The sequence below is a fragment of the Schistocerca cancellata genome, chromosome 2 (assembly GCF_023864275.1).
Source record: "Schistocerca cancellata isolate TAMUIC-IGC-003103 chromosome 2, iqSchCanc2.1, whole genome shotgun sequence".
In the NCBI taxonomy this organism is placed as follows: Eukaryota; Metazoa; Arthropoda; class Insecta; order Orthoptera; family Acrididae; genus Schistocerca; species Schistocerca cancellata.
The window spans coordinates 136116552-136144118 of NC_064627.1; the positions used below are offsets into that span (position 1 = coordinate 136116552).

The following is a 27567-nucleotide window of genomic DNA, read 5'->3' on the forward strand; positions in this document are numbered from 1 at the left end:
AGGCATTTTTAAATGATCGAAGGCGCGATAATGGCGTGGGAAGAGGTCGATACTATAGGGCGGGTGCTCCATTGTCTCCCACTTGACTTGGCGTAACTTTCGCTTTACCAAAAATGGTTCAAATGGCTCTGAGCACTATGGGACTCAACTGCTGTGGTCATAAGTCCCCTAGAACTTAGAACTACTTAAACCTAACTAACCTAAGGACAGCACACAACACCCAGCCATCACGAGGCAGAGAAAATCCCTGACCCCGCCGGGAATCGAACCCGGGAACCCGGGCGTGGGAAGCGAGAACGCTACCGCACGACCACGAGACGCGGGCGCCTTCGCTTTACCACACTTGCGAAGTGAGGACGTGCGTTATCGTGTGTACCCCTTGTCGCAGCGTTCCACAACGGTAGTATTCGACGGACATGCTGCCCCATATACATTCTTCATTCTCCGATGAATGTCTACTAGTGTTCGTCCATCGGCAGCCAATAAAAGAAAATAACAGCACGTTGGTCTTGTTTCAACACGTTTGGTAACAAAGTCGCCACAGTTCACGTTTCCGCATTAACCGCACGCAGCTATTTGCCGATGATGCTGTAGCATATCGAGTCGTTGCAACAGTGGAAAATTGTACTGAATTGCAGGAGGATCTGCAACGAATTAACGATTGGTGCAGGGAATGGCAATTGAATCTCAATGTAGACAAGTGTAATGTGCTACGAATACATAGAAAGAAAGATCCTTTACCATTTATCTACAATATAGCAGGTCAGCAACTGGAAGCAGTTAAACCCATAAATTATCTGGGAGTAGGCATTAGGAGTGATTTGAAATGGAATGACCATATAAAATTAATCGTCGGTAAAGCGGATGCCAGACTGAGATTCATTGGAAGAATCCTAAGGAAAAGCAGTTCGAAAACAAATGAAGTAGGTTACAGTACACTGCTTGAATACTGCTCACCGGTGTGGGATCCGTACCAGATAGGGTTGATAGAAGAGATAGAGAAGATCCAACGGAGAGCAGCGCGCTTCGTTACGAGATCATTTAGTAATCGCGAAAGCGTTACGGAGATGATACATAAACTCCAGTGGAAGACTCTGCAAGAGACACGCTCAGTATCTCGGTACGGGCTTTTGTTGAAGTTTCGAGAACATACCTTCACCGAGGAGACAAGCAGTACATTGCTCCCTCCTACGTATATCTCGCACAGAGACCACGAGGATAAAATCAGAGACATTAGAGCTCGCACAGAGGCATACCGACAATCTTTCTTTCCACGAACAATACGAGGCTGGAATAGAAGGGAGAACCGATAGAGGTACTCAAGGTACCCTCCGCCACACACCGTCAGTTAGCTTGCGGAGTATGAATGTAGATGTAGATGTAGACTCCACTTGAGACAGAAAGTAACAAGGTTTCTGGTGGCACTATAAGTTCAGCTTGACTAGGTTTCAATAAAGGTACATGAATATCCGGCCACCAAATATATTACAGTGTCTTATAGTGTACTTGTACTAAGCATATACCAAATTATTTAACCGATATGGGGTGCTGGAGTGAACATATTAGCTCCCAATGACTCTTCAGTGTTTCTTAAATAGTATCCATCAGATTACACAAGGACATTGAAACTGTACTTTTAGGAATGTGGTATAAATACTGGAAAGATGCCAGGTAATCAACAGATAGCAAATTTTGAAGTATCACTTATAGTTTCACTCGAGTAAGTAACGCCCATCTCAGTATCGGATTTTTAATAGAGTTTTTCCAGCAGCTCTACAAGTACTCCAAATTTCTTTTGATATCCAAAAGGGGTTCATGAATGGGTTTTTGTTTAGAAATGCTACTTCCTTTGTAAGTATGTTTGACGTGACTATCTGATTTTTGCGTGAAACGCAATTCAAACTGCAAAATTTATGCTTTGTCTTATTATTGGATTCTTGGCTCAGTGCTAAGACCATAGCCGGCCACTGTGGCCGAGCGCTTCTAGGCGCTTCAGTTTGGAACCGGGCTGTTGCAACGGTCGCAGGTTCGAATCCAGCCTCGGGCATGGACGTGTGTGATATCCTTAGGTTAGTTAGGTTTAAGTAGTTCTAAGTTCAGGGGGACTGATGACCTCTGATGTTAAGTCCCATAATGCTCAGAGCCATTTGAAACATTTCTAAGACCATAATCTGAATGACGACACCAACACCTGTTCAAACAGTCTCAGATTTCTAGTTCCACGCTTTTCAATACGGCGTTAACTGACAGCGTGAGGAAACAGTAGCACGCGTCACCACTGTCTTAATCAGTCGTCATGTCATTTGCTGTGGCGTCACTGTAGTTGCACGGGGAAACCCGGCTTTACGTCGATAGGCTTGCAACAGACTGGATGACGCACGGCATTCATTTATTTGCGGCGAAAGCATTAGCCGTAATTTTTTCAGGTTATGGAGCGAGTTGTTTGACGTATTACTACTGCGGATTTTATTCTTACAAGATTCCCGATCATTTCTATAGATAGTATGGCGACAACAGGAGTGAAGCTGTTTACCTGTAAAATATTGTTAATTGAATAAAGAGAAGATTTATGTTTCTTAATTGATGACAAAAGTTGAGCTTCCCTTGTCCGTATATTTATAATCTTTTTGTGACTGTTTCTATACGATAGACAGAAGTGTTTCTGTTATAGTTACAGAAGAGAAGTTTACAAGAAACGAGACACTGCACTCACAAGAATGAAACATTGCCTGGAACTGTTAGTCAAGATTCTTCGCACACACTGACTTTGCAGCACTTAATCACAGTGTAACATGTATAAATCCACGGTCTGTTTAAGTAAACTAATGGGCGCTTTAATTCTTATGCTTCATTTTTTTCGTAATATATTAAAAGTAATATGTACTTTTAGCAAATATGTTCTATCGTCTGCACATAATGACTCGTTCAGTCTCATCTTTTAAAATCCGATGCCTTAGATGGAGTAGTTTATCTCAGTTTATTTGCTAGCCTGGAAGTTCTGTTCCGTGTGACGTAAGCTATCAAGTTTTTGCAAAGCTGGTGTTCCCTAGTATTAATCTTGTATGTCAAACTGTTATCTAATAACATTTATGTACATCATCAAGGAAATATTTACTGTGTGTATTTAACTTATTCTGCTTTGGGGCAGATACTTGTTTATTGCTCCACTCGGCATCGTGTCCTCGTTTCTTTTTTTGTACACCATTGACACTCTTAGTGCTACCAACGACGCAATGCATCGTAAAAATCGCTTACTTTTAACGGACCTTATACGATTATTTATGTACATGATGTCGGCTTTAAACCTCCGGACATAGTAAAACTATGGGGCGGTAAGAGGTATATGAGCGGAGCAAAGACGAATGGGGAATCATTCTAGCGACGATACGTGGCGCAAATGCGGAAATCCCCTGACTTAAGCGAAACTGACAAAAGCCAATTGTTGTGGCCCAGTGGCTGGGAGCGGTGTGCTGGCCACATGCCCCTCCGTATCCGCATCCAGTGACGCCTGTCGGTTGAGGATGACACGGCGGCCGGTGGGTACCTTCGGGCCTTCATGGCCTGTTCGGAAGGAGTTAATTATCTTTGTACTAACGCTGATCATCAGACTTGCACCTTACACAGGACGAGCTTCAGAGCGTTAAACAGCGGTATTTACGAAAGAGTGTGAAGATATTTCTTTGCGAACGTAATTTTGTGCAGTGTAAGTAAATTTTGAATTGTTCTCTTCGTAATGGGGGACTTGACCACCGGTTCGCGCTATTTCTGGTATAACACAGTAACTGCTGAAAATACAGGGATTTGAAGAGAGTCAATGGAAGCGAATATTCAGGAAAGATATATAGAAACCGGGCAGCAATGCTTTTAGTTAATTTTTGGACGAATTCGTGGTACTTTCTTTGTAGCTTGTGTCCACGCGAATTTCGAAAGCAAGCAGTAAAGGTCGGTGTATCATGACTGGTGAACGTTTAACTGTGGTCAGGCATTATTAAAGGCAGGTATTGTTTGAGTGTTCTGTTGACTGTGTATCGTGGTAGATGCATTGTGCTGCCCACATGTGTACACGTGGTAGGCAGCGTCTTTAACAAAGCAGGCAGCTACTAATACAGTATCCTAATGCTGATTTAAATTAATTTGGACTATTTTGATGTTGGTTTTGTGAGAGTTTTGGGTATTTTTGAATTTGTTTCTTTGTGAGGGGGAGGGAGCCATGAGCTTAGGAAAGGTCCACGTGGTGCCTGTGCCCATAGTTTTTCATTTACTGCCTCCTCCCCCCCGCCCCCTTTCGCTTTCAGTATCGGAATTGTAACGGCATTGAGCCACAAGTATGGTGACAGTCATGGGGATTTCGGTTAAGTTCTGAGTGTTCCCGTCGAAGGTGCAAGTGCTCCCGTCTGCTCACGTCATTTCAGGCGATAAAACTTTTCTATATTATTAATCGTAATCAGAGCCTCCCCTTTGGCCATGTGTTTGTTCATCAGTTCAATCTTACCCACTCGCTTCACGAACTTGCGTAAATAACGCATCCTGCGGCATCTTTGATGTAGAGATTCCGTGTGACGCACGCTAACGAAAGAAGTTTCATCAGTAGCGCGTGGCTGCTTTCGATCTTCGTATCTGTGAGTGTCATTGCATGTCAATGTTGTTCTGAGAGCGTTTCCCCCTCTTTCCATCCTGACCAGTATGATTCAAATGGCTGAGCACTTATGGGACTTAACTTCTGAAATCATCAGTCCCCTAGAACTTAGAACTACTTAAACCTAACTAACCTAAGGACATCACACACATCCATGCCCGAGGCAGGATTCGAACCTGTGGCCGTAGCGGTCGCGCGGTTCCAGACTGTAGCGCCTAGAACCGCTCGGCCACCGCCGCCCGCCTGACCGGTATGACCAAGGGGAAATTCACGGGCAAGAGACCGATTAAGAGACGTTCATTTACGAGCAATTCCTTATAATTAAAGTTTACCTTATTTCTGTTCATAAACAATGTTGATTAAAATCCATGTCCTTCAAATTCAGGGAGAATGTTGTTCGATACGATAGAAGGTTCATTCATGCGAATTAGGTGTTCCTCATGAAAATTCCTAAGCCCCTCTTTATTAATTGGATAATGGAAATCAAATATAAGCTCCATAAGAGAAAAGAGTAGCAAAGAAGTTAAATGAAATTACAGCAAATAATTATTAAAAATTCGACAGTTCAATTTAGCATCAGCTTGGTTAGGGGTGTGTTCCAAGCAAGCAGTTACCTAACTCTATGCTGAATGTGTTGGTTCAAGGTGCTACCAACCCCATCCGTTGCATTTCTTAACTTATTAGCTCCAGAGATAAGGAAAATTAATTTAAAGTCAGGCCATTGAGAATAGAGTCTTAGCACATGACGAGAGTGGCATCAGATTGTACAGAGATAATAAAGACAGCACAAATTGATTTATGTGCCTGCAGCCAAACCAAAAGGAAAATAAATTTCAACGACAGACCACTATGGTAACTGTGCGGGCTTGACGTGATTACCAGTTTCTGAGATAAAGGGACTTAACAGTCAGACAGATGGACAATAAAGTGTTCTGTTTTTACCAACTGATGTACAGAACCCTAAAAATGGAGAAGAATGGCTCGGCCACAATTGAAGTAATGTTTCCATTATTCATTTGTCTACAAGGTCTAAGGTGATCTTCTGCTAAGTTTGGAAACAACAGTGATGTACTGGAAGATTGAAACGTTTGACCGGACTGTGAGTAATACTTGGTTGTATCAGCTGTTGAAGTCTTCATATCTGAATGGCAAGGGTTCGATCCTACACAAGATTGTAGTCTGCCAGGAAGTACCGAAACATTCCGCTCCAGAATGAGTCATTTGGTGTACATTTTTCCTTTGTGACTGTATTTTACTAGTGCTGGAAGTTTTGGAGCAGGATTGTCAGTTTCGTTGGTAACCCTTCTTCTTTAGATGTGGCCCGGTTTGTCTATTTCAACTTTACAGACACTATCAGCGTCAAGGGCCATAATTTAGTTGGCTACTGATATCTACTGCTCTATTACAATGTACTCGTCAGTAGAGACTGCTTACTCGTGAATGTTTTTCCAACTACTCCAGGTCAATGAAAGATTTACTGTGACGCTCTTTATAATGCAGTAGCAGTGATGGATGGAACACAGAAGGCTACGTTTCGATCTCCCGCCACCTTAACTAAACTACTGGCCATTAAAATTGCTGCACCACGAAGATGACGTGCTACAGACGCGAAATTTAACCGACAAGAAGAAGATGCTGTGATATACAAATTACTAGCTTTTCAAAGCATTCACACAAGATTGGCGCCGGTGGCGACACCTACAAGGTTTGCAAGACAACAACTATCTGCGCGAACAGTTCGACGACGTTTGCAGCAGCATGGACTATCAGCTCGGAGACCATGGCTGCGGTTACACTTGACGCTTCATCACAGACAGGAACGCTTGCGATGGTGTACTCAACGACGAACCTGGGTGCACGGACGGCAAAACGTCATTTTTTCGGATGAATCCAGGTTCTGTTTACAGCATCATGATGGTCACATCCGTGTTTGGCGACACGGCGGTGAACGCGTGAAAGCATGTATTCGTCATCGCCATACTGGCGTCTAACCTGGGGTGATGGTATAGGGTGCCATTGGTTACACGTCTCGGTCACCTCTTGTTCGCATTGACGGCACTTTGAACAGTGGACGTTACATTTCAGATGTGTTACGACCCGTGGCCCTATCTTTCATTGGATCCTGCGAAACCCTACATTTCAGCAGGATAATGCACGACCGCATATTGCAGGTTCTGTATGGGCCTTTCTGGATACAGAAAACGTTCGACTGCTGCCCTGGCCAGCACATTCTCCAGATCTCTCACCAATTGAAAACGTCTGGTCAATGGTGGCCGAGCAACTGGCTCGTCTCAATACGCCAGTCACTACTCTTGATGAACTGTGGTATCGTGTTGAAGCTGCACGGGCAGCTGTACCTGTACACGCCATCCAATCTCTGTCTGACTCAATGCCCAGGCGTATCGAGGCCGTTATTACGGCCAGAGGTGGTTGTTCTGGGTACTGATTTCTCAGGATCTATGCACCCAAATTGCGTGAAAATGTAATCACATGTCAGTTCTAGTATAATATATTTGTCCAATGAATACTCGTTTATCATCTGTATTTCTTCTTGGTGTAGCAATTTTAATGGCCAGTAGTGTAATTATACACACTGAGAGCGAGAAGAGAAGCATTCATTCGGTCTTTACAAGACTGAAATATTCTTTCATTCTAACGATTTCCATAAAAGAAATGGGAAATTTCATGATCCTGCACAGCCACTGAATTTAATCTACGAAACATTTTGTCACGTTGAATTGCAGACAGATACATCGAAGAGACTTATGTACTGAGCTTTCTGCCAAAGCCTTTTTCAGAACAGAGACACACAAAACAAGCAAGCACACCTCATGCGAACATGAGTGCTATCTCTGGCCACTTCACTTTTACTTTCATACTTTATGGAGCTCTGTTAAATGGTTACCATTTCCGTGGCACCCCCGGAAAACATTTTGTTCATTGTACCATTTATGTAATACTGTCCTCATGATATCAGCAGTTTAGTTGTTATAGTGTAAGTAGGCTGTTTAGGTTTTTATATTGGTAACGCCACGTAGCGCTCTGTATGAAAACCACTGGCTGTGCTGCGTGCAGTCTGTGGTGGGGTTGCTCTGTTGTGGCCCATTACCTGTCTGCATGTCGAGAGTCAGCACTGTCTTTCCGTTGGAAGGACAACACTACTTCTTCAAGACTGCATGGAAATCCACTACTTCCGTGTGCATTTTCTTTTACTGCTCAGACTTTGAGAAAAGAAACGGCAGTTTTACTGTGATGAATGATCAGGACTGTCTTTATGGACTGTGAGAAAATTTTAGCTTTTGACCAACATTGTATTAATAAGTGTGTGCATTTGATATCTTTCTTTCTGTAATTATGAAAAATTTTTTCAAATCTGTATTGGCCAGTGCCCAAAACAATTTGTAAAATTTTTTGTGGGGAGCATGGGGGCTATGTAAGTAGGCTGTTTAGGTTTTTATATTGGTAACGCCACGTAGCGCTCTGTATGAAAATCAGTAGCAGTGCTGCGTGCAGTCTGTGGCTGGTTTGCATTGTTGTTGGCCATTGTAGTGTTGGGCAGCTGGATGTGAACAGCGCATAGCGTTGCGCAGTTGGAGGTGAGCCGCCAGCAGTGGTGGATGTGGGGAGAGAAATGGCGGAGTTTTGAAATTTGTAAGACTGGATGTCATGAACTGCTATATATATATTATGACTTTTGATGACTATTAAGGTAAATACATTGTTTGTTCTCTATGAAAATCTTTCATTTGCTAACTATGCCTATCAGTAGTTAGTGCCTTCCGTAGTTTGAATCTTTTATTTAGCTGGCAGTAGTGGCGCTCGCTGTATTGCAGTAGTTCGAGTAACTAAGGTTTTTGTGAGGTAAGTGATTTGTGAAACGTATAGGTTAATGTTAGTCAGGGCCATTCTTTTGTTGGGATTTTTGAACGTCAGATTGCGTTGCGCTAAAAATATTGTATGTCAGTTTAAGCAGTCATGTACAATTTTTCTAAGGGGACGTTTCAATAGTGAGTAATGCATGACGGTAGGTAAGTAAATATTGTATATGTAATGATGTCAGCTGCCCTCACGTGTCTACCTGTTCAGGTAAGCATAGCTCGTCACGTGCGCCCCGCCCTCACCCCCCACCCCTCCGTAACTGCCCCAGTGCACGACAACCCGGTGGCGCAAGCAGAGTAGCTGCGGAGCTTTGCGTGCACAGGGACTAGGGCAGGAACGTGCACCTGTGCATCACACCATGGAAGTAGCCAAACATTGTACAACGTTCATAAGTTCACTGCCGTAAAAAAGAATCAGATCCGTTCCCTGCTTCACCCTCTTAAATGTAGATTGATTTCTTTCTGAAGTAACCTCTGTTCTTGCTCGAGTTCAACGTATCTCCATACCAAATTCCTTATACAGAAGATACAAAATGACATTAGAGTGTTTACAAAATAGTTACTTAATTTTTATGTCACATAAAAATAGTTACATTTAAGTAAAAAGATGAAAACTTTTCTCTGTCAATTCTCTACGTGCCAGAGTTCCTTTTTGTGTATCTTCTGTATAGCTAACATCTGTTTTAGTCGCAAGTCACTTTATCTGTGATCGCGACATTCCGTTGCCACCTGACAATGGTCTAAAGTCGAAATCCGGTTCATGACCGAACAAAAATATTTCTCGGAGCATTAGTAAAGTGTTTACTATTTAGCATTTTTTCGTGTTCTGCCAAGCACCGACGAAAAGAATTCCGCTACTGTTATTTTGTTGAAAACACGCATTTTGCGACTATGACTGTACATAATAAAAATTCGTTCTTGCAAACAAGAACTCAGCAACCAGCCATTGTTAATGAAGTTATTTATTTATTTATTTGTTTATTTATTCACACAAATAGCCCCCGTTCTCGATGTCTAACCGACAGTTTCAAATGGCTCTTGTGCAATTAAAATTGTTTGACGCTGTTTTGTCTGTGATACGGTCTTCTTTGTTAACAGTTTTCCATGTGGCAAAAACTGTGCTGTGTGTGTGTGTGTGTGTGTGTGTGTGTGTGTGTGTGTGTGTGTGTGTGTGTGTGTGCGTCTGCGTGTAACAGTTCAACATAATAAGGCGGGATCTTCGGCATAAGTAACCTAAAACTATAATAATTCCGCCTTACAGGTTTGTTTACGTTGTTTTTATTCATTAATGGATAACGTTAAAAAGGTCGTTTCTCACTTTTTGCTCTGTAGGGCACCACCACCAAAATGAACTTTCGCCACAGGGGGAAAAACAGCCAACATCTAATGTAAACGACAAACAATCTAAACGCGAAAAATCACCTGAAGATGAAGTTGTCGGTTCGAAACCAGTACTGTGCCGCTGTTTTTGTAAACAGCATCTTCGACAGTGATTGACTCCTGTTGTCTTGTTTGCAACAATCGCCCTGAATTCAGTTAATGTTAAAACATTGTATTACAGATACAGACACAGGGAGCAGAGAAGAGTGCCTGAAAGATGCCAGTATCTGTAACCCCAAGTCAAAGCTCAGGTAGCAGGTTCGTGTCCTGATTGGGGCACTGGTGTGGCGTCTGCATTATGTGTCTGTACTCGCATTAGAAGTACGATATGCGTTGTTGTAATTGTTTTCTCTCATACACTCAAATATAATAATTTGTTTGTGTGTGTGTGTGTGTGTGTGTGTGTGTGTACTCGGGCACGCGCTTCACTGAAAATAAATGCACAGAAAAGGAGCACGGTCTTCAATCCAGCACCAGTGGCTGCAAAGTAGTGATGACTCATACAATATACCGGGTGATCAAAAAGTCAGTATATATTTGAAAACTTAATACACCACGGAATAATGCAGATGGAGAGGTAAAAATTGACATACGTGCTTGGAACGACATGGGGTTTTATTAGAACGAAAAAAAAAACACCCCACATTACTAGACGCGTGAAAGATCTCTTGCGCGCGTCGTTTGGTGATGATCGTGTGCTCAGCCGCCACTTTCGTCATGCTTGGGCTCCCAGGTCCCCAGATCTCAGCGCGTGCGATTATTGGCTTTGGGGTTACCTGAAGTCGCAAGTGTATCGTGGTCGACCGACATCTCTAGGGATGGTGAAAGACAACATCCGACGCCAGTGCCTCACCATAACTCTGGACATGCTTTACAGCGCTGTTCACAACATTATTCCTCGACTACAGCTATTGTTGAGGACTGATGGTGAAATATTGAGCATTTCCTGTAAAGAACATCATCTTTGCTTTGTCTTACGTTGTTATGCTAATTATGGCTATTCTGATCGGATGAAGCGCCATCTGTCGGACATTTTTTGAACGTTTGTATTTTTTTGGTTCTAATAAAACCCCATGTCATTCCAAGCATGTGTGTCAATTTGTACCTCTGTATCTACATTATTTCGTGATTTATTCATTTTTCAAATTTATACTGACTTTTTGATCACCCGGTACTTGTGTATATCAAGCAATATACTTGTGTATATGAAGCATGCACTTTATCCACAAAGAAACGAGTGAGCTATTGAACAACAGAAATACAATCTTTTATGGGAGATGATTCTAAGCATTACGTTTCCTCAAACTGAACATGACTTCCGCCACTGGTCATCTACGGACTACATGCAAGATAATTCATCAAGTACCGAGACTACAAGGGGGACTGTCCGCTAAGTATGTTTACGGCTACGTCGGTAAGGAGAGTGCGCGTGGTGTGGTGCGGCGCTGCTTACCATGTTCCAGAAGGTGAGGAACTTCCATTGCCCCAGCTCCCTGAAGACTTGGGACTGCATGGGCCCCACGTGTGGGTGCTCTAGCAGGTAGGCGCCGTGTAGGCCGACCGCGAAATGCAGCACGGCGAACACGCGCAGCGCCGCCGCGCTCGCCTTGCGGCACGTGACCGTCACGTGCCAGCCGCAGTGGCGGTGGTGACCCGCCGCCCTCGACGCCCTGGCCATGGCAGCCGGCGGTCCCTAGCTACCGCACCTCCAGAAGACGCTACCGGTACCGGACTACTTACTGCCAGGAGGACGCGAGCAATGCTACTGCAGCGGCGACGCGGGCGCCGCGACGCCGTCGAGTGTCGCGAGACGCCGCGCGCCGGAGCGTCGCTCCCCCTCCCCCCGGCTCACCCTTCAGCGCCCCTCCCCCGCGGTGGCGGCGGACGGTAACGATTTTCCCGCCGCGTCGCGTCGGCCGACAAGTGCACAGCGACGGCGCCTGCTCGGGACAATGCGCCTCCCCGGCCCGGTAGAGAGGGTCGCGCTGCACGTGGCAGGGGCAGGCGCCGCTGCACTGCGCCGCTCTCCACTCCACTACTGCCTGCTGCCGCCCACAGAGGCTCGGGCCGTCATCTCAGTGTCCACTCACTCACGCGGCCACCGCCACCACCTGGGCTCGAACTGGCTCTGTCAGGGTCAAGCGAGCACCAAGCCACTTGCGGGAGACCACAACACAGTTTCGCAAGCCTACTTTTAATGCCATGTTTATACATGAGCAGCAGGAGCAGATACGTATTTTTTTCTAAAAAAAAAGTGATCCATTTCTACAAACAAACGTGTTTTACGAAAGACGTATTTAAAAAAAAACAACAAATATCGTTTTGAAAACGAGTACGATCTGCTTTTTTAAGCAAGCAACAGACGTGAATTTTTAATATCAACGAAGACATCTTTTTTAAAAAGAAAATACGTGTTTTTCTAAACCAATAGAATCTTGTTTAAGAAACAGACTTCTTGTTTTTTAAAGAAGAGTTTTGTAAACAAAAGCAGCAAAGATATGTGTTTGAAGAAGAGTCATCATTCTAAAAAGTAATGAAGACATCCTTTTGAAAACCAACAAACGCATTATTTTTAAAATCATGGGACGTGTTTATTTAAAAAAAAACATATGTGTTTAAAAAACAAAAGTTTTCTTTAGATAAGAAAACGAGTTTAAGAAGCAAAAGGCGAGTTTGAGAAGCAAAAGGCGAGTTTGAGAAGCAAAAGGCGAGTTTGAGAAGCAAAAGGCGAGTTCGAGAAGCAAAAGGCGAGTTCGAGAAGCAAAAGGCGAGTTCGAGAAGCAAAAGGCGAGTTCGAGAAGCAAAAGGCGAGTTCGAGAAGCAAAAGGCGAGTTCGAGAAGCAAAAGGCGAGTTCGAGAAGCAAAAGGCGAGTTCGAGAAGCAAAAGGCGAGTTCGAGAAGCAAAAGGCGAGTTCGAGAAGCAACAGGCGAGTTCGAGAAGCAAAAGGCGAGTTCGAGAAGCAAAAGGCGAGTCCGAGAAGCAAAAGGCGAGTCCGAGAAGCAAAAGGCGAGTCCGAGAAGCAGAGTCCGAGAAGCAAGAGGCGAGTCCGAGAAGCAAGAGGCGAGTCCGAGAAGCAAGAGGCGAGTCCGAGAAGCAAGAGGCGAGTCGGTGAAGCAAGAGGCGAGTCGGTGAAGGAAGAGGCGAGTCGGTGAAGGAAGAGGCGAGTCGGTGAAGCAAGAGGCGAGTCGGTGAAGCAAGAGGCGAGTCGGTGAAGCAAGAGGCGAGTCGGTGAAGCAAGAGGCGAGTCTGAGAAGCAAGAGGCGAGTCTGAGAAGCAAGAGGCGAGTCTGAGAAGCAAGAGGCGAGTCTGAGAAGCAAGAGGCGAGTCTGAGAAGCAAGAGGCGAGTCTGAGAAGCAAGAAGCGAGTCTGAGAAGCAAGAAGCGAGTCTGAGAAGCAAGAGGCGAGTCTGAGAAGCAAGAGGCGCGTCCGAGAAGCAAAAGGCGAGTCCGAGAAGCAAAAGGCGAGTCCGAGAAGCAAAAGGCGAGTCCGAGAAGCAAAAGGCGAGTCCGAGAAGCAAAAGGCGAGTCCGAGAAGCAAGAGGCGAGTCCGAGAAGCAGAGTCCGAGAAGCAAGAGGCGAGTCCGAGAAGCAAGAGGCGAGTCCGAGAAGCAAGAGGCGAGTCCGAGAAGCAAGAGGCGAGTCCGAGAAGCAAGAGGCGAGTCCGAGAAGCAAGAGGCGAGTCCGAGAAGCAAGAGGCGAGTCGGTGAAGCAAGAGGCGAGTCGGTGAAGCAAGAGGCGAGTCGGTGAAGCAAGAGGCGAGTCGGTGAAGCAAGAGGCGAGTCTGAGAAGCAAGAGGCGAGTCTGAGAAGCAAGAGGCGAGTCTGAGAAGCAAGAGGCGAGTCTGAGAAGCAAGAGGCGAGTCTGGGAAGCAAGAGGCGAGTCTGGGAAGCAAGAGGCGAGTCTGAGAAGCAAGAGGCGAGTCTGAGAAGCAAGAGGCGAGTCTGAGAAGCAAGAGGCGAGTCCGAGAAGCAAGAGGCGAGTCCGAGAAGCAAGAGGCGAGTCCGAGAAGCAAGAGGCGAGTCCGAGAAGCAAAAGGCGAGTCCGAGAAGCAATAGGCGAGTCCGAGAAGCAAAAGGCGAGTCCGAGAAGCAAAAGGCGAGTCCGAGAAGCAAAAGGCGAGTCCGAGAAGCAAAAGGCGAGTCCGAGAAGCAAAAGGCGAGTCCGAGAAGCAAAAGGCGAGTCCGAGAAGCAAAAGGCGAGTCCGAGAAGCAAAAGGCGAGTCCGAGAAGCAAAAGGCGAGTCCGAGAAGCAAAAGGCGAGTCCGAGAAGCAAAAGACGAGTCCGAGAAGCAAAAGGCGAGTCCGAGAAGCAAAAGGCGAGTCCGAGAAGCAATAGGCGAGTCCGAGAAGCAATAGGCGAGTCCGAGAAGCAATAGGCGAGTCCGAGAAGCAATAGGCGAGTCCGAGAAGCAAAAGGCGAGTCCGAGAAGCAAAAGGCGAGTCCGAGAAGCAAAAGGCGAGTCCGAGAAGCAAAAGGCGAGTCCGAGAAGCAAAAGGCGAGTCCGAGAAGCAAAAGGCGAGTCCGAGAAGCAAAAGGCGAGTCCGAGAAGCAAAAGGCGAGTCCGAGAAGCAAAAGACGAGTCCGAGAAGCAAGAGGCGAGTCCGAGAAGCAAGAGGCGAGTCCGAGAAGCAAGAGGCGAGTCCGAGAAGCAAGAGGCGAGTCCGAGAAGCAAGAGGCGAGTCCGAGAAGCAAGAGGCGAGTCGGTGAAGGAAGAGGCGAGTCGGTGAAGCAAGAGGCGAGTCGGTGAAGCAAGAGGCGAGTCGGTGAAGCAAGAGGCGAGTCGGTGAAGCAAGAGGCGAGTCGGTGAAGCAAGAGGCGAGTCGGTGAAGCAAGAGGCGAGTCGGTGAAGCAAGAGGCGAGTCGGTGAAGCAAGAGGCGAGTCGGTGAAGCAAGAGGCGAGTCGGTGAAGCAAGAGGCGAGTCTGAGAAGCAAGAGGCGAGTCTGAGAAGCAAGAGGCGAGTCTGAGAAGCAAGAGGCGAGTCTGAGAAGCAAGAGGCGAGTCTGAGAAGCAAGAGGCGAGTCTGAGAAGCAAGAGGCGAGTCTGAGAAGCAAGAGGCGAGTCTGAGAAGCAAGAGGCGAGTCTGAGAAGCAAGAGGCGAGTCTGAGAAGCAAGAGGCGAGTCTGAGAAGCAAGAGGCGAGTCTGAGAAGCAAGAGGCGAGTCTGAGAAGCAAGAGGCGAGTCTGAGAAGCAAGAGGCGAGTCTGAGAAGCAAGAGGCGAGTCTGAGAAGCAAGAGGCGAGTCTGAGAAGCAAGAGGCGAGTCTGAGAAGCAAGAGGCGTGTCCGAGAAGCAAAAGGCGAGTCCGAGAAGTAAAAGGCGAGTCCGAGAAGCAAAAGGCGAGTCCGAGAAGCAAAAGGCGAGTCCGAGAAGCAAAAGGCGAGTCCGAGAAGCAAGAGGCGAGTCCGAGAAGCAAGAGGCGAGTCCGAGAAGCAAGAGGCGAGTCCGAGAAGCAAGAGGCGAGTCCGAGAAGCAAGAGGCGAGTCCGAGAAGCAAGAGGCGAGTCCGAGAAGCAAGAGGCGAGTCCGAGAAGCAAGAGGCGAGTCCGAGAAGCAAGAGGCGAGTCCGAGAAGCAAGAGGCGAGTCCGAGAAGCAAGAGGCGAGTCCGAGTAGCAAGAGGCGAGTCCGAGTAGCAAGAGGCGAGTCCGAGAAGCAAGAGGCGAGTCCGAGAAGCAAGAGGCGAGTCGGTGAAGCAAGAGGCGAGTCGGTGAAGCAAGAGGCGAGTCGGTGAAGCAAGAGGCGAGTCTGTGAGGCAAGAGGCGAGTCTGAGAAGCAAGAGGCGAGTCTGAGAAGCAAGAGGCGAGTCTGAGAAGCAAGAGGCGAGTCTGAGAAGCAAGAGGCGAGTCTGAGAAGCAAGAGGCGAGTCTGAGAAGCAAGAGGCGAGTCTGAGAAGCAAGAGGCGAGTCTGAGAAGCAAGAGGCGAGTCTGAGAAGCAAGAGGCGAGTCTGAGAAGCAAGAGGCGAGTCTGAGAAGCAAGAGGCGAGTCTGAGAAGCAAGAGGCGAGTCTGAGAAGCAAGAGGCGAGTCTGAGAAGCAAGAGGCGAGTCTGAGAAGCAAGAGGCGAGTCTGAGAAGCAAGAGGCGAGTCTGAGAAGCAAGAGGCGAGTCTGAGAAGCAAGAGGCGAGTCTGAGAAGCAAGAGGCGAGTCTGAGAAGCAAGAGGCGAGTCTGAGAAGCAAGAGGCGAGTCTGAGAAGCAAGAGGCGAGTCTGAGAAGCAAGAGGCGAGTCTGAGAAGCAAGAGGCGAGTCTGAGAAGCAAGAGGCGAGTCTGAGAAGCAAGAGGCGAGTCTGAGAAGCAAGAGGCGAGTCTGAGAAGCAAGAGGCGAGTCTGAGAAGCAAGAGGCGAGTCCGAGAAGCAAGAGGCGAGTCCGAGAAGCAAGAGGCGAGTCCGAGAAGCAAGAGGCGAGTCCGAGAAGCAAGAGGCGAGTCCGAGAAGCAAAAGGCGAGTCCGAGAAGCAAAAGGCGAGTCCGAGAAGCAAGAGGCGAGTCCGAGAAGCAAGAGGCGAGTCCGAGAAGCAAGAGGCGAGTCCGAGAAGCAAGAGGCGAGTCCGAGAAGCAAGAGGCGAGTCCGAGAAGCAAGAGGCGAGTCCGAGAAGCAAGAGGCGAGTCCGAGAAGCAAGAGGCGAGTCCGAGAAGCAAGAGGCGAGTCCGAGAAGCAAGAGGCGAGTCCGAGAAGCAAGAGGCGAGTCCGAGAAGCAAGAGGCGAGTCGGTGAAGGAAGAGGCGAGTCGGTGAAGCAAGAGGCGAGTCGGTGAAGCAAGAGGCGAGTCTGTGAGGCAAGAGGCGAGTCTGTGAGGCAAGAGGCGAGTCTGAGAAGCAAGAGGCGAGTCTGAGAAGCAAGAGGCGAGTCTGAGAAGCAAGAGGCGAGTCTGAGAAGCAAGAGGCGAGTCTGAGAAGCAAGAGGCGAGTCTGAGAAGCAAGAGGCGAGTCTGAGAAGCAAGAGGCGAGTCTGAGAAGCAAGAGGCGAGTCTGAGAAGCAAGAGGCGAGTCTGAGAAGCAAGAGGCGAGTCTGAGAAGCAAGAGGCGAGTCTGAGAAGCAAGAGGCGAGTCTGAGAAGCAAGAGGCGAGTCTGAGAAGCAAGAGGCGAGTCTGAGAAGTAAGAGGCGAGTCTGAGAAGCAAGAGGCGAGTCAGAGAAGCAAGAGGCGAGTCTGAGAAGCAAGAGGCGAGTCTGAGAAGCAAGAGGCGAGTCTGAGAAGCAAGAGGCGAGTCTGAGAAGCAAGAGGCGAGTCTGAGAAGCAAGAGGCGAGTCTGAGAAGCAAGAGGCGAGTCTGAGAAGCAAGAGGCGAGTCTGAGAAGCAAGAGGCGAGTCTGAGAAGCAAGAGGCGAGTCTGAGAAGCAAGAGGCGAGTCCGAGAAGCAAGAGGCGAGTCCGAGAAGCAAAAGGCGAGTCCGAGAAGCAAAAGGCGAGTCCGAGAAGCAAGAGACGAGTCAGAGAAGCAAGAGGCGAGTCTGAGAAGCAAGAGGCGAGTCTGAGAAGCAAGAGGCGAGTCTGAGAAGCAAGAGGCGAGTCTGAGAAGCAAGAGGCGAGTCTGAGAAGCAAGAGGCGAGTCTGAGAAGCAAGAGGCGAGTCTGAGAAGCAAGAGGCGAGTCTGAGAAGCAAGAGGCGAGTCTGAGAAGCAAGAGGCGAGTCTGAGAAGCAAGAGGCTAATCTGAGAAGCAAGAGGCGAATCGGAGAAGCAAGAGGCGAGTCCGAGAAGCAAGAGGCGAGTCCGAGAAGCAAGAGGCGAGTCCGAGAAGCAAGAGGCGAGTCCGAGAAGCAAGAGGCGAGTCCGAGAAGCAAGAGGCGAGTCCGAGAAGCAAGAGGCGAGTCCGAGAAGCAAGAGGCGAGTCCGAGAAGCAAGAGGCGAGTCCGAGAAGCAAGAGGCGAGTCCGAGAAGCAAGAGGCGAGTCCGAGAAGCAAAAGGCGAGTCCGAGAAGCAAAAGACGAGTCAGAGAAGCAAGAGGCGAGTCAGAGAAGCAAGAGGCGAGTCAGAGAAGCAAGAGGCGAGTCCGAGAAGCAAGAGGCGAGTCCGAGAAGCAAGAGGCGAGTCTGAGAAGCAAGAGGCGAGTCAGAGAAGCAAGAGGCGAGTCAGAGAAGCAAGAGGCGAGTCTGAGAAGCAAGAGGCGAGTCCGAGAAGCAAGAGGCGAGTCCGAGAAGCAAGAGGCGAGTCTGAGAAGCAAGAGGCGAGTCTGAGAAGCAAGAGGCGAGTCTGAGAAGCAAGAGGCGAGTCTGAGAAGCAAGAGGCGAGTCTGAGAAGCAAGAGGCGAGTCTGAGAAGCAAGAGGCGAGTCTGAGAAGCAAGAGGCGAGTCTGAGAAGCAAGAGGCGAGTCTGAGAAGCAAGAGGCGAGTCTGAGAAGCAAGAGGCGAGTCTGAGAAGCAAGAGGCGAGTCTGAGAAGCAAGAGGCGAGTCTGAGAAGCAAGAGGCGAGTCTGAGAAGCAAGAGGCGAGTCTGAGAAGCAAGAGGCGAGTCTGAGAAGCAAGAGGCGAGTCTGAGAAGCAAGAGGCGAGTCTGAGAAGCAAGAGGCGAGTCTGAGAAGCAAGAGGCGAGTCTGAGAAGCAAAAGACGAGTTCGAGAAGCAAAAGGCGAGTCTGAGAAGCAAAGACGAGTTTGATAAGCAAAAGACGAGTGTGATAAGCAAAAGACGAGTTTGATAAGCAAAAGACGAGTTTGATAAGCAAAACTTTTTGCACCATAGTTTTTAGGGTAAACAGAAGCTTAAGTTTTTTAAAAACAAATAAAACTTTTTAAACAAAGGAGTCGTATCTTTAAAATACAAAGGAGGTGTATAAACAAAGGAGTCATATCTTTAAAATACAAAGGAGGCGTATCTTTAAAAAACAAAGGTGTCATATCTTTGAAAAACAAAGGAGTCATATCTTTAAAAAACAAAGGAGTCAAATCTTTAAAAAACAAAGGAGTCAAATCTTTAAAAAACAAAGAATTCATATGTTTAAAACTTCTTTAAAAGCACCAAAGACTTCTTTAAAAGCACCAAAGACTTCTTTAAAAGCTTAAAAGCACCAAAGACTTCTTTAAAAGCACCAAAGACTTCTTTAAAAGCACCAAAGACGTCTTTAAAAGCACCAAAGACATCTTTAAAAGCACCAAAGTCGTCTTTAAAAGCACCAAAGACGTCTTTCGAAAAACAAATATGGTTAAGAAGGAAAGAAATCGGCGAACTCCCTTTCTTTCCGGGCTTGTGCGTTGCCTCTAATCCGCTCGTCGTCGATACCACACTTAAACCTAATGCTCTTCTAGTATAATATATAATGTCCAGGCTCCCAAGTACAAAGTAGTCATGCTTGGCCGGGAGGACAAGGACCACTGTTAAAAATGAGCACCTCTGCTGTGGGCACTTCAGTGGGGACAATCTAGTGTAAACGCAATAACTCCCATCATTGTAGACTGTAAGCACAGAAGAAAGTTTCTTGCGAAGTCGTGACTAGTGACTCGTATTACAAACTGCGGCCATTATACTAGTCATTCGAGAAACAGGACATGAGAAGTGGCGGTTGTCTGGTGCGGGAAGTGTTTATGTGGTGTGCAATTGGACTGGGAGATGCGCAGCTCACCAGTCCAGAGCAGTACCAACGGGGTCACATGCCCTTCTATTACGAATTCTGGGAAAGTTGGATTTGATGCAGGATGCTATCCAGCCTTCTTATCAAGATCTTCATGTCGTCACCTTTCGTACCTTCTCCCCGCCTGCCAATACTGGTGGAAACTTCCTCCGCCAGCAACTTAGCCGGCAACACCCGTATCAAGTGTCACCATGCCATCCAGAGTTAATAAATGGTTGAAATGGCTCTGAGAACTATGCGACTTAACTTCTAAGGTCATCAATCGCCTAGAACTTAAAACTAATTAAACCTAACTAACCTAAGGACATCACACACATCCATGCCCGAGGCAGGATTCGAACCTGCGACCGTAGCGGTCGCTCGGCTCCAGACTTTAGCGCCTAGAACCGCACGGCCACTCTGGTCGGCCAGAGTTAATAACGTAGGCTACGTAGTTAGCTGAGTTTGTTGTGGGACATAGTGGAATATTCCCACCTCAGCCCCTATAGTTTCATGAAATTCCAACTGGTGGTGGCGCAATACGTAGCCTTCAAAATAGTGTCATAACGCAGGTGCATTACAAATATTGTTTCTTTTGGTGAAAAACTCCAACACATCAGATATTCATAGACACTTGAAGTATGTCTACGGAGATATGGCAGTGAACAAATACACGATGAATCATTGGGAGAGGCGTCTGTCGTCATCGCAACAAGGTCTCAGAAACCCGTTAGATCTTCCGTGTGCTGGCCGGTCACACACAGTTGTGAGTCCTGCAATGTTGAAACGTGCGGACACTCTCGTTCGAGGCTATCGGCGGATCACAAACAAAAAATCTCGCTGCTCAAGTGGACGTCTCTGTTGGTAGTCCTCAGAGTACCTCACTGGATCATTCTTCCTCATCCCGCTGTAGCTCAGATCTCGCATCTTCCGACTTCCACCTGTCTGGCTCAATGAAGGATGCACTCCGCAGGAAACTGTACGTGGATGGTGTGGATGTTATAGATGCATCAAGACATTGGCTCCGACATCGACTAATAGAGTGATACCATGCGGGCATACGTGCTCTCACAGTAAGATTGCGTAAGGCCGTCGACTTGAACGAAGATTGCGTTGAAAAATAGGATTTTGTAGCGAAAAGGGCAGGGAATAATACGGGGTGCAGAACCCTGAATAAAACCAAACTGCCTTCAGAAAGAAAAAGGTTGCATTTCTTATTGAAACAATACCTTCTATAAAGTAATTTAAGTTATTGCATTTCAAAATATAACTTTAAATTGTACTAAAGGGCAAAGAACTAGCAAATGCAAATACTAAGCAGTGAAACATGCTTCATTTAAAGGACAATGTTAACTGCATCTTGTATCCGTCTCGCTGTAAGTAGAATAGTTTATGTTTATTCGCGCTGGTGGTGATGGCGAAACCTCTGTAGTCGATGACGGCAGACTTCGCGAAATGAACGCCCAGCCAGCAGTAAAGTCCAGAGAGTAGTGGATGTCACTGTAACCTGTGCTCACACACTTCGGTGCGTTCCGAATCTAAAAGCGTAAATACAGGCAAGATCAGTCACTCAGATATCAGTGACGCTATCGAAGGCTCCAGGGAAGAGCGAACACTGTCGGACAAGTGTGGCGCCTCAGTATTTACGGACCCTGTGCGTTAGTGGCCAGGCCCACGCGACATGCCGGTGGTGGGGGCGATGTCCTCAACGGCCGTGGTATGAAGCCTGAGTACCTCTCACCTTTTCTCTATATCGCTACTCGGGGCTGAACAGGGAATCCGAATCACTGTCGGATACCAAAATGCGTTTGTACTGACAAGGCGGTCATTGGAGCAGTGATCGTCAAACTGTGACCCACAGGCCGAATGCGGGCTGAATCAAGTGTTCGTGCGGTTCGTGGTTGTCAGCCGTCTATAATAATATTCTAGTGCTGTCAAAGGAAACTGCCCTCGCACCGCCCTCACCTTTAGTGGTAAGATGGCCCAGTGGATGTGTCGTCCAAAATTGAACACAGATGAAGTATGAAAACAAGGCGGACTGAACTGTGAAAAAAGTAAAATAGAAGTAGTGACCGGTGCAAGCTTAATTTGTGCAATATCCAGTGACTGCTAAGAATCACTGCGTCGTGATTGTGTGGTCGTAGTGTTGGACTGCAAAGCGGGACACCCGTGTTCAAATCTCCGTCGTGCCCCACTTTTTTTTTCACAAATTTATGAACTGCCCGTCCAGTAAGTGATGTGTCTGTTCTTTTGTAGTCTTGGCAGTTGTCATACTATACAATGGTTATAGAACATGAGCCATGTAAGAAAATATTACTGTCGCAAATAAATGTGATGAATAGTGAGAGCTGAAAAGATGCGGTATAGACCACTCACAGAGATGCAAACAACAAACTGGCGTGAACTGCGTTCCGACAAAGGAATTCAAGAGTAAAGCTTCCTAAACGGAACGTTACACCTCGCTGTTGCAATCGCATATTACACCACTACACATACGCAAATTAGGGTACACCGAACAGACACATCAGTGACCGGAGAGGCAGTTCATAACTGAGCCGTGCTAACTCCCAACTACGCGTTTTCGTGAACTTCGCTGTCTATCGGTGTTTAGTTTCCCGCCCTTGTTATGTTTACATCGTGGATCTTCTTCCTTCTACGTGTGGCAGCAGTGATGTGTATCGATATCTGCGCAGTGTACCATCTTTGGTTTGGTGCATACAGTTTCCGTCTAGAGGGTCTGCAGGCAGTCGGTCGCTTGTTGCGGACGAGGGAAGTTCTCTCTGCGCGGTGCAGTCTGCTGCAACCCCTGCGCAGTGTCGGACCGTGGGTGGAGCTTGGTGGTTCAGCGACCCAGGACGTCAAAGTTGAAAAGTGGTTTCAACTACTCAAGCCACGTCAATTCGTGTTGTGGTTGTTCGTTTCGGTGGTTTGCTGTTGGGAAAGTTTTCCTGTGAGCAACACCGAGTGTTTCTACTGCTGAAATTCAGACGCCATGCGATGCAATTAACTATTTTCGTTGACTACAATTCGAGTGGACCAGCGGAATTTTCTTCCTTCTGGCCGTTAGTGTTCTGATTACCTGAACCTGGGCACTGATGTAAATTCAGCCAGTGTTTTTTTGGGTGAAGTTAACTATATTACCGTGTTTCAAATTCAAGTGTACCAGCGGAATTTTGTGCCCAGTGGCCGTTAGTGTTACGGTTACCTGCCCTGGCCACTAACGTAATTTCAGGCAGCGTCCTTTCCTCGCCTGTTGTCGCTGTCCAGCATGGTGTGTAAATTTGACAGCTAATACATACTCCATTGTGGATTATCACGTCTGTAACCTTTTCTGTTTGAGTTCTCATGTACTGATTGACGGGAAGCAAGTTGTTGTGTCGATAGGTCCTTGGCTGTCTGCTGGTTGGGTTCCGACGGATCAAGTGTAGTTGGGCTCACCACCTGTCTCGCCTAAGTGAACGAGGGCAGACCGACCTCCCTGGACGCTTTTGAGTGCCACCGGTGTTTAATTATCTGTTTTCAGCTACTTAAAATTTAAGGCTTATGGTTATTTTTTCTTTTTCTTAAAAATTTTGCTAAATTAATTCTTAAATTTATCTCTCAAGCTCGAACATTGCGGCCTTTAAAAGATTATGGATATATTTTAAAATTTTGAAACTTAATTGTGGTCTTCAGCCATTGGTATTGTACCTTGCATATGTTTGTTCTATCTACTTTGCCTTGAGGCTTTACACTTAGCCGTGATATGTTTTTGGTTTTTCTTTTATTGCGGGATTTTCTCTGCCTCGTGATGATTGGGTGTTGTGTGATGTCCTTAGGTTAGTTTGGTTTAAGTAGTTCAAAGTTCTAGGGGACTGATGACCATAGATGTTAAGTCCCATAGTGCTCAGAGCCGTTTTTTCTTTTATTGCCTCTCTAATTGCGTTTTTATCTTGTTGATTTTTTAAGATTTCTTTTTTTTATTTTAGACATTGTGGCCTTCTGTCTTTATAGGTCTATGGTAATATATTCTAAAATTTTGAAACTTAATTGTGGCCTTCAGCCATTTGTATTGCATCTTGAGTATGTCTGTGCCATCTACTTTGCGCTGTGATGTTTGTTTTTTAATTATTTTATTGCTATCTTAATTGGATTTTTATCTTGTTGATTTGTTAAGATTTCTTGTTGCATTCGGTAAAGGTCCGGCCATGTGCCGCTTTGGTTGTAAAAGCGTTATTAAATTACAATTAGAAGGTGAAACTGACCGCAACCTTATTTGGCCCTTTCCTCAATCCTAGTTACCTGTTCTGCCCGGCGGGTTTAGCGGGCATATCAATAACCTTGCGAAAAAAATATATATATATGGGGCACAAGGGAAGTTTGAACACGGATATTTCCCTTCGCAGTCCAACACCGTGACCACAGAACTGCGACGCCGTGGCTATTTCAATTCAATCGATGTTTCACATCTTGTGCTTGGACCGTTCACTGTTTCTACTCTGCTCCTTTTTTCGTAGTTCAGTAAACCTTTTTCCTGTTTTCATTGTTGATCTGTGTTCAGTTATTGACGAACTATGCATTGGACCACCTTACCACTAAATGTGCCCGCACCTCGTGGTCGTGCGGTAGCGTTCTCGCTTCCCACGCCCGGGTTCCCGGGTTCGATTCCCGGCGCGGTCAGGGATTTTCTCTGCCTCGTGATGGCTGGGTGTTGTGTGCTGTCCTTAGGTTAGTTCAGTTTAAGTAGTTCTAAGTTCTAGGGGACTGATGACCATAGACGTTAAGTCCCATAGTGTTCAGAGCCATTTCAACCATTTTTTGAACTAAATGTGAGGACGATAAAATGGGGAGTTTCCGATGTGAGAACCGCGAACCGTGCCAGCGCCTGATTCGGGCAGAATTCGGCCCGCGTCCCCAGTTTGACGACCACTCCTTTAGAGTGTAAAAGATAGAATGTTACTTGTGAAGCAGTCAGCCAGCAAAGTCCAAAGCACATGATCAACATCCAAGTCATTACTCTGCAAGACACCTGACCGCCTGTGACGCGGGGAAGTTCAGGTGACTTATTCCCGTTCCCTGTTCCATCCGCGAATGGCGCGTGGGAAGAATTCTTCCGAAACTTCAGTAGGAAAACTGTCCGTCATCCTCAAGGTCAGCGTCAGCCGCGGAACTTTGTTGAGCGTCCCTGTAACGCTCTCGCACCGAAACGCGCCTCTCTTCGTTGGAGCTTCTCTACCTCTTCTATCAGTCCTGCCTGCTTGGGGCCCCAGATGATGACCAATACTCAAGAATCCGTCGAACAAACGAATTGCAAGCCATCTCCTTGCTCGATGAATTACATGTCCTTAAGATTCTTGCTATGAATCTCAGTCTGGGGTCCGCTTTTCCCACTGTTTCTTTTATGTGGTCATTACACTTAAGGTCGTTCTGAACAGTTACTGCTAGATACTGTTACAGTAGTTACTGTCTCATGCAGTTTGTCATCAATAGTGTAGCAATATACTAGTGGATTTCTTTTTCCTACGAGGGTAATCCAAAAAGTAAGTTCTCCTATTTTTTAAGTACAAAACTCTGTTTGTGTGGCAGTTGCTCACTGTTATGAAGAGTGCTTCACACGCTGTGTGTAAACATGCGCACGCCGCGCTGAGGCGCTGTCTTGGCTTGGCAGCCGTTGAGAATGGAGCTCCCTTTGGATGTTACCACCAAGTGAGAATTGCGCGCAGTTATTCAGTTTTTGAACGCAAAGGGCACTGCGCCAATTGAAATCCATCGCCAGTTGACGGAAGTGTATGATGAGTCGTGCATGGACGTCAAAAATGTTCGTAAGTGGTGTAGAGAGTTTGCAGCTGGTCGGGCCGAAATTCACGACGAACAAAGGAGCGAGAGACCGTCAATTTCTGAGGGGACTGTGTTGAAGGTTGAGCAAAGCATGCGTGAAGATCGGCGGATCACCTTGGATGATCTCTACACGTTGGTTCCTGAGGTTTCCCAAGCATCGCTCACAGAATTTTAAAGGAAACATTGAACTAACGGAAAGTGTGCGCAAGATGGTTGCCACGCTATCTGACTGAGGACCACATGCGGCAACGAGTTGACGCTTCCCAATCATTTCTTCACCGCCTTGCAGCCGAACAGGACAACTTTCTCGACTCAATTGTCACGGGTGACGAAACCTGGGCATACCACTTTACACCTGAGAGCAAGCAACAATCCCGCCAGTGGCGGCATCCTTCTTCTCCAAAGCCGCGGAAATTCAATCAAACACAGTCTGCCAGTAAAGTTATGACAACCGTTTTTTGGGATCGGAAAGGGGTATTGTTGGTCGACTTTATGCCCACTGGGACCACAATTAACGCTGACAGGTACTGTGAGACGATGAAAAACTTCAAACGGGCAATTCAGAACCGGAGAAGAGGAATGTTGAGCAAGGGCGTACACATTCTCCATGACATCGCTCGGCAAACCGTTGCTCTACTGCAACAGTTTCAGTGGAAAATAATCACCCACCCACCCTATAGTCCTGACTTGGCGCCCAGTGACTATCACCTGTTGCCCAGGTTAAAAGAACATTTGGCCGGAAAGCGATTCAGCTTCGACGACGAGGTGAAAGAAGAGGTTCATAACTTTCTGAACAACACGGCTGCGAGCTGGTATGACATAGGCATACAAAAACTGCCACAGCGTCTACAAAAATGCATCGATAGAAATGGTGATTACGTCGAAAAATAGCTAAATATTCAAGCTGTAAACTGATGTAAATCATTGTAGAAATGAACAGGTCTATATACTTATAAAAAAATAGGAAACTTTACTTTTGGGATTATCCTACTATGTATGCGCAATATGTTACATCCATTTACCTTCCGGGTCAGCTACCAGTCCCTGCAACAGTCATCAATGCTCTGTAAGCACTTCTGCAAATCGGTACTGTCTTCTGGCATTGTTACATCACACTACATCGGCGTGCTCCGGAAGAGAAGATCCAAAGATTTTATTCCGATAAGAAACACGTGTCGAGTTGTATTTGCAAGGAAGTCTTGAACAAAGTTACGAATCTGGCCTGGTACTCGGTAAGCCGCCCCCTCTAGAAACACATAGTGTAATATATAGAATTTACTCTAATGATATGGTTCAGATGGCCCTGAGCACTATGGGACTTTATTTATTTATTTATTGTTCCGTGGGAGGTAAGGAGAAGTCTCCATGGTTATGGAACGAGTCAATACATGAAATTATAACACGATATTAGAAACAGATAAAATGAAATATAAAAAAAACATTCAGGTGACAAGTCGGGGTAGCTTATTGAAAATGGATGCAGCAGAATACTGCACTCCTTTCTGCACAAGAGTCAAGGAAGTGCATTCCACATGCAGATTGGATTTCTGCCTAGTATTAACTGAGTGAAAGCTGCTAACTCTTGGGAATAGGTTAAGATTGCTAACAACAAACGACTTTAAAGAAATTATATACTGTGAGGGCAATGTCAGAATTCCCAGACTATTGAATAGGGGTCGACAAGGGGTTCTCGAACTTACACCGCATATAGCTCGAACAGCCCATTTTTGAGCCAGAAATACCCTTTTTGAATCAGAAGAATTACCCCAAAAAATAATACCATACGACATAAGCGTATGAAAATATGCGAAAGAGACTACTTTTCGTGTTGAAGTGTCACTTATTTCAGATACTGTTCTAATGGTAAATAAAGCAGCATTTAGTTTCTGAACAAGATCCTGGACATGGGCTTTCCACAACAGCTTACTATCTATCCGAACGGCTAAGAACTTGAACTGTTCCGTCTCGCTTATAATATGCCCATTCTGTCTGATCAAAATATCGGTTCTTGTTGAATTGTGAGTTAGAAACTGTAAAAACTGAGTCTTACTGTGATTTAGCATCAAATTATTTTCCACAAGCCACAAACTTATTTCATGAACTACATTATTTGATACTGTTTCAATATTACACACAAGCTCCTTCACTATCAAGCTGGGGTCATCAGCAAACAGAAATATTTTTGAATCACCTGAAACACTAGAAGGCATATCATTTATATAAATAAGAAACAGCAGTGGCTCCAGCATCGACCCTTGGGGAACGCCCCACTTAACAGTGCCCCATTGGGACTGAACATCACTACTACTCTCAATATTGCGGA

At 46.4% G+C, this 27567-nt stretch overlaps 1 protein-coding gene across 3 annotated transcripts in view; it reads right to left on the reverse strand.

Annotated features, from left to right (window-relative positions):
- Positions 1 to 27567, reverse strand: part of LOC126161409 (androgen-induced gene 1 protein-like) — a 244359-nt gene that overhangs the window by 156522 nt on the left and 60270 nt on the right. The window contains exon 1 of one of the 3 annotated variants that reach the window (XM_049917190.1): positions 11348 to 11587. The exons of the other annotated variants lie outside the window; for them this stretch is intronic. Coding sequence (XP_049773147.1) covers positions 11348 to 11572 — 225 coding nt within the window. The 5' untranslated portion in view covers positions 11573 to 11587. Of the gene's footprint in view, positions 1 to 11347; positions 11588 to 27567 lie in introns of those variants that run through there. 3 annotated transcript variants of the gene reach the window in all.